The sequence below is a fragment of the Loa loa genome (genome assembly GCF_000183805.2).
Source record: "Loa loa unplaced genomic scaffold supercont3.76, whole genome shotgun sequence".
NCBI lineage: Eukaryota > Metazoa > Nematoda > Chromadorea > Rhabditida > Onchocercidae > Loa > Loa loa.
Window position 1 is genome coordinate 11,867 of NW_018108256.1, and position 7,157 is coordinate 19,023.

Below are 7,157 nucleotides of genomic sequence, written 5' to 3' on the forward strand. Positions count from 1 at the left end.
AATAATAATAATAATAATAACAATAATAATAATAATAGTAGCAATAAAAATAATAATTGTTGTTATTGTTATTGTTGTAATATATTATATATATACATATGTAAACTGCTTTTTTCAAATTTTTGAACTGCTTCATCTAAATGATAATTTCACTCAGTCGGAATTATGATAATGAAATTTCTAAAATTGTCACGTTGAACTGCAAATCATATGACACAAAGACAGGAAAAAAAAAAACCAGAAGCATTCATGAATGTCGAAATGAGCGATGGGAAAGAAAATAAATGTGATTGAGATGAATAAGAACTAGAAAGAATAAAAGGCCTTGAAAAGCAAGGTGAAAATTACCTACATATATACATGTATATATATATATATATATATATATATGTATATATATATGTATATAAAGCTCGTTATCCATTTTTTGCATAATTTGTATTCCTCGTAATAAATAGGCATATAACTTAACCATAAAATAGGTTCCAGATAATAACCACCAAAACTCATCTAATCTCACCTTCCTGTTTTTTGATAATACGGACTGTCTAGCATCAAATAGCTAATATATTTCAATGCCTTCTTCACTTACTTTCTTGAAATGCGATGCTGATGTTGATGGCGAGATTATCATAGGCAAAATTTGTACCTACTAAGAGGAAAAGAGCACATGCATAACGGTGCAAGCATAAAAAGATGCAAAATGATACAATGCTGGTAAGTAAAAGTAAATCGTATAGATCGTATAAGTGCATATAGAGAAATAATTTGAATTATTTCTCACGACACAATTTTTTTTCACCAAATAATATCACTATAAAGTATAAAAAGATTGTTATAAGGTAAGGGGGAGGATAGGAGGACGAAGGAAGGCAGCATGAATGAACAACGCTGAAAGAAAAGCAGATAGATTGTTCTAAAGAGTTATATGGATAACCTATAAGTGTGAATTAGGTGCTAACCTATTTTTAACAGGTAAAATATTCCACTGATATCATTTCCTTTGCGATCAGCAAATGACATTTCGCCATCATTCCCTGCTTATTCAATCATATTTCTTATATTCCTGGAAGTAAGCTTTTAAGTTTTTTCAGTTTAGTAAAATACGTAAAAAAAGCATATATTACGTACAATAATGAGTATCAAAATTCATTTCGACATTCACCAATTTCCTTAAATAATAAAAAGTAATAAGACTCTGATAATCAGCAACATTATTGCGCAGTATATTAATTCCCCTTAAAAGGTAAGAGTTGATAATCAGTAACAATACTGCACGCTCCATTAAATGAAGAATTGCATTAAATGAAAATAGTTCATGAAAAAGTATGAGAGAATAACAAATGTAAGCATATATACGCATGAATAATTATAAGCATAAATTGAAAGAAGAGAAAGGAGGGGAGATAATAATAACAGAAGGAAGGGATGAGATAGTGATGATAGGGCTAAGAGGTGGAGAAAATAATAACATTCTGATAACCAGAATTATTACGAGGAAAAGTAAGTAAATGCTATCTTGAGAGATTTGTGTCCAATTTGCCAGTTCCTTTGGAATTAATTTTATGAATTGAGAAGAAGCACGCAAATGGAAGAGGGGGAAGAGAAAAAAGGGATAGGAGAAGTAGTGTATTATTTACAGCGATAGAAACCAGCGTATACTATTTTGTGTATATTATTTTCTTTTCAGCTTGATGGATGTTACCAAATTAGGGGGAGTGGAAACTAAACTTAGACAACATAAAGGTCAAATTCTGATTGATGGACAACGTGAAAATTAAACTTTCATTAGTGGACAACGTGAAAACTAAACTTTCATCAGTGGACAACGTGAAAATTAAACTTTCATTGATGGACGACGTGAAAATTAAACTTTCATTGGTGGACGACGTGAAAATTAAATTCTCATTTATGGACAACGTGAAGATTAAACTTTCATTGGTGGACAACGTGGAAATTAAATTCTCATTGATAGACAACGTGAAAATTAAATCTTTATGTTGATTTACAGAAACTGCAATTAGCGAGTATGAGGACTATGTGTTAATTCTGCGTAAATCCATCGGCGCCATCGTATCACTGATTGTAGTAAACCAAAATGCGCCCATCAATCACATACCGATTTCGCAGGCTATTAAGAACAGGCGGTATTCGGTCTGTGTCTGTTCGCGTAGGTGTATTTATTATATGTATATGTATGTCTATACACGTGCGTATTTGTTGTATGTATGGGTGTATTGGTATGTCTGTCTGTTTGTCTGTCCGCATGGGTGTGTATGCGAGTGCAAGCACATGATGTGTGATATGAGAGTGGAGAGTTAGAGGTGCTATGGCAGGCGCAGTGAGCGCAGTGCAAGTTCCGCACTGCGAGTGTAAGTTTTCATTTCCTACTGGAATGGCTGATTTCTGTCTCCCTGGTGTCGGTGACAATTTTGCTTAGTTCATGCGATGAAATCTGTGTGAGTACGTGTCCATACGTGTTAGTTGTACGTATTTGACTAGTGGATACATGATAACAGGAATTCCGTTACGGTAGTGTAAAATAATACTTGAACAATTTGAATTGAGGAGGAGAAATTTTAACAATGGAAATTATAATTATTGATGACTTACACATACGTATGTTTATATTATTACCTCAGTAGAATATGTTGATAAACAAACTTTACGTATACAAGATGACATTGCATAGTGTTAACTGTACAAGATGGCATCGTCAATTTTACATATAATATCGTCAATTTCAGGTTAAGACGACTTATTACGCAGTATGATGAATTCCTGTGCTTAAATAGTTACTCGCAATCACTGTGAGGACAAAGCAAATAAGCTGGTCAGTTTTCATTTATTTTTCATTATTTCTTAATTAATTGCATTTCCAAGCATAGGAAGTATTTTTACCCACTATAGTTTATACTCATCTGGGATTTGAAGGTAACAATATATGTTAGCTATCAATTTATTAAGCAGCGTGGGTGCATAGTTTGACACCATAACGTGGAATATATGGACGGCTTACTGTTTACATGCGAGGTAGCATAGTTAAAGGTCTGTTATAATATCTGTCAATTTTAGGCGCTGATTTCTAAGACGGAATGAATTAAGTATGATTGATGAGCAGTTATAGATGATTGTATTCTAAGAGACGGTTTAATAATATCGAAAGTTATTGACATTTATGTATTGATTGAGGTTAATGGTTATAACTTATGGCAACATTTATTCTTGTCTATTTTAGGTTCAACATGGCTCTCCTCTACCTTTTCGATCCATTCACTTTTGCATTCACAACTCTTTTGAAATATTTCCGCAAGCAAAGAGGTGTACCAAGTATGCAAATGCTTAATTTACTAAAATATAATTTTTGTATGACCCAATTTTTTTTGGGGAACTCAATAAATAACGGCTAGATTTACTCAGATGCGCATGAATTATAACTGCATTTCGAGTATGGTCGCGTTGGTCTATCAGTGCTAGCTTTTAATTAAATTTTGTTAAATCTACAGGGGCAAATTTATTAATTATACTCCGTTTTGAACAAATTAATACAATTATTTATTGAAAAAGTTTCTTATTCTTACGTGATTGATAATCTTTCCTTTCAGTTAGCAATGATGGGGGATCAATTTTCCGTGGTGCCTTTCTGGGCCATCCCATCTCCAGAAGTTGACAACTTACTGCCTGATTGCTTCATAGGCTACAATGATAATAGTGCTTCTGAAGCTACTTCTAGGTATCTTCCCTGGTTTCTGAAACTTTATCGATGTTCTGTTCAATTATCAGTACTACTTTGGTTCTTTTTCATCATTCTAAACATTTCTCAATGTTTTACGTTCAGGTGTTCAAGTAGCGTTTCCAAGCTTTCAACAGAACTGGGCGGCAATGGTTTGGAAGATGTACTGGAACGATCTTTGACGTCAGCAGCAGTACAAAATGACGAAGGACAATTCTTATGCAGTTTAGATAGTGAAAGTGGCAAACCGAGTTATTATGATGGTAGTGATATTTCGTGGCTGAATGAATTCATGAATGTTTATGGGATTACCACTTTAGATTCGAACGATGATTTTAACATGAAAAATATCGATATGACAGTGGTTACAACACCACAGACGAAAGAGAATCAACCAGCTGCTGTGCTAACGCCTGTGGGAGAGATGAAAAATGGTGGGATTTTAACCAATGTAAGTTCCCATTAATAATTTCTTCTGACACTTTTAATATGTTTCGGAAAAAAAGGACAGTTTTTCTGTTATTGTTCGATTTTTTTTCGATGATAAATTTATGTCCTATTTTGCTAGTGTATTTTCATTTCCCACACATAAGAGAATAGGAAATTGTCACATAAGAGAATAGGAAATTGTTGTTTCTTCAAAGTTTTGTCATCTCACGCCTAATTTATGTCAGAATTGTACTGTGAATCGTTTAGAAGTGCGTTATACAACCGTCAATAATTCCGAACAATGTTTCGATGGCGTCACTTGACGTCTCTATTGCTGCTGATACAAATACAAATATGTTTTCTGTTTGTAAAGCCAACACAGTACGAAAAACTGTTGAAGATGTGATAGCAGATAACGATAAGGTAGAATAGATCGAACTATAATTTCGTTTAAAAAAGTGTTTTAGTCTTGTCAGGAATTTTATACTTTATCCAAGCAGGAACTTTAGATCCAAAGAATGTCTAGGTGATGTCGCATTAACGTTTGTACTTTTAGCGCTAGTCGAAATATCTCATTCGCTAATGATTCGATAGGGAATAAAGCATACTGGATGATTTGTGTTAGCTCTCTTTACTTTGCTTATTAGCACTTCCTGTACTTTTCCTGCTCTTTTTGTAAAATGTATTAACGTTCTGCATACCACGAAGTAGTTGGAGGGGTCTGTTTTGGAATTAGCAGTTATTTAGTTGTTGGATGTTTGCCACAAACTGTTTGCGGAAAAAGAAAGATTTTATTATTAAGAATGAAGGGATGTTTAATTTTCAGACAACACATTCAAGTGTTGTAAAAGTTTTGCATGGCAGTGCTCACCAGAAGAACAGTACTGTTCCGCCATCAGACCACGGGCAAAAATTTATAGTGAATAGGACCTGTTTTGATGGTATCAGTGAGCGCAAACGGGAACAGAACCGTTGTGCAGCCATTCGATACAGAGGTAGGCATAGATGGTATACGTTTCACTGTTATGGAGTTGATAATTTTCTGTAAATTGCAAAATATACTTATTCACTTTTATTAATCATCAGAACCTGAGGCTATTAAAAGTGCAGTACTTCAGGTGCTGACGGAACTGACATTATATAGGATCTAACATTTTAGTTTGCAACGGCTGTTTTATAACCGCTTAATAATTCATCTTATTTTTTGTAGGTAAACGTCGTGAAGAAGCGAAACAGAAAAAAGAGGAGTTGCATAAGCTTGAGCTACGCAACATAGAACTAAAGGCCGAAATGAATTGCCTCGAAAAAGAAGTTATTTATTTAAGAAGTTTAATGGAACTTGCGAGGCGTCCCTAAAATTATTTGCAGCTCGTTTGGATGTTTGGCAACCGATCATTCATTGTGAAAATAATATTTTAGAATATATCAGACTTAGACTTTGTTTTGCATTTTTTGGTGTTTATAATATTTCTAACAAAAAATAATATGTATTATTGTTCCATTTTCTGCTTTGGACCTCTAATTGTTTGTTTCTACGCATCTCTTCAATGTAGATTTTGTTCACATTGTCAATCTTTTTTTTTATGTCTGTTCGCATTATGATGATCCTAGGTTTTTACCATGTGTTGTTGTGTATAGACCAATTTTTTCATAGTTTATGTATTTTTTTTGGACTTCAAGTCACACATTTTTTTAACAATAAAATACTCGCCACTTTTTTTTCATTATGCTTACATCTCAGGAAGCAAATCAGGAAAATGGCCAATTTTTCACATGTTCAAAGATTTGAGTGCGATCGGATCTTCTAATTTTGATTTGTTATTATAAACTGAGAGAAAAAAACTTATCACCAAGTTAATGATTTATAGTTTTCATCGCTGCAAATTAGCAATGTGATGAATGCAATGGCTAGGTATCATGTGAGAAGATGTACATCTTGGAATGTTAAGTAGTAGTTATTCGATTATGTTAATCATGAATGCGTAGTTGTTTCCTTTTCAATTTCACAAATTTCTCTTAAATTTCGAGAAATGATTATAATGAGATTTTCATTTATTGTTTACTTATCATTTATGTTCAAGGAAACAACAAACAGAAAAAAAAAATTTTTTTTAATGGGAAAAGGAAAATTTCAAATTTTTATTGAAAAAAAAAAAAGAAGTGGAGTTAATGTGAGAGAAGAATTTGGTGCGAATGTATTGGAAAGTGAATGAAAGTTCAATAAATGGATGGAATAGATTAAAAGAAGACGAAAGATGTATGTAAGAAAATCGTTAAAAACTTTAGGCATTTATTTATGAAAGAGTAAGTATAAAGCTTTCTGATATTTCTAGCGAACATTAAAATCGATGATAAAAGTAAGTATATAAAATATATATGTATAGCATAGCATAGCATAGAACGAATGAATAGCTATACACTCTTCTCTTTAAGGCTTTTTTGCAAATATTTTTAAACAGGCCTTAAAACTAGGCCAGTATATATATGCATGTATGTATGTATGTATGTATGTATGTATGTATGTATGTATGTAGAGGAAATGAGAAAAAGAGATGAAGATCGAATCAAACAACTAAAGCCTAAAGCTAAAAACATATTGGCTATTTCTACTAGGCTGCTGTCTTGTCAAAGCTTTTGAGTGTGCTTAAAAGCATATAAATTCAAATCAAGCCAATTCTAGAAGTGATTCATTTTTACTTCTTTTTATCTTTCTCATCACTTCATTACATTATTATTCCATCCTTCTTACATTTATTTTGTTTCTTTTTCCAACGACAGTAACAAATATTCAATGGCTGGTAGTGGTGATGCTGCGGTATGTCATTTAATTTTTCCGTTATTTATTCATTATTTATGTAATTTTATTAAAATTTCCTTAAATAGGAAAATATCCTACATTAATAACAGGTATTTGTCATATTATCCAAATAGTATGAGATAAGGATAATATCACTATTACATTAATAACAGGTATCTGTCATATTATCCAAATAGT

The 7,157-nt window shown here is 32.5% G+C and overlaps 3 protein-coding genes across 3 annotated transcripts in view; 2 read left to right on the top strand and 1 right to left on the bottom strand.

The window, feature by feature from the left end:
* Positions 1-2,076: 2,076 nt before the first annotated feature.
* LOAG_11203 (hypothetical protein) lies at positions 2,077-2,685 on the bottom strand (the record flags this gene model as incomplete). The annotated part of the gene is made up of 2 exons (XM_003146729.1): positions 2,077-2,364; positions 2,638-2,685. The coding sequence occupies 2 exons, from the start codon at positions 2,683-2,685 to the stop codon at positions 2,077-2,079; spliced, it is 336 nt and encodes a 111-aa protein (XP_003146777.1).
* A 926-nt stretch (positions 2,686-3,611) lies between these two features.
* On the top strand, positions 3,612-5,518 carry LOAG_11206 (hypothetical protein; the record flags this gene model as incomplete). Its single annotated transcript, XM_003146730.2, has 5 exons — positions 3,612-3,733; positions 3,839-4,184; positions 4,430-4,585; positions 4,989-5,157; positions 5,373-5,518. 5 exons carry the CDS (start codon positions 3,612-3,614, stop codon positions 5,516-5,518), a joined length of 939 nt encoding a protein of 312 aa, XP_003146778.2.
* A 1,287-nt stretch (positions 5,519-6,805) lies between these two features.
* The window catches only part of LOAG_17440 (hypothetical protein), a 7,517-nt gene continuing 7,165 nt past the window's right edge, over positions 6,806-7,157 (top strand). The window contains exon 1 of the mRNA XM_020450104.1: positions 6,806-6,977. Coding sequence (XP_020306261.1) covers positions 6,954-6,977 — 24 coding nt within the window. The 5' untranslated portion in view covers positions 6,806-6,953. The remainder of the gene's footprint in view (positions 6,978-7,157) is intronic.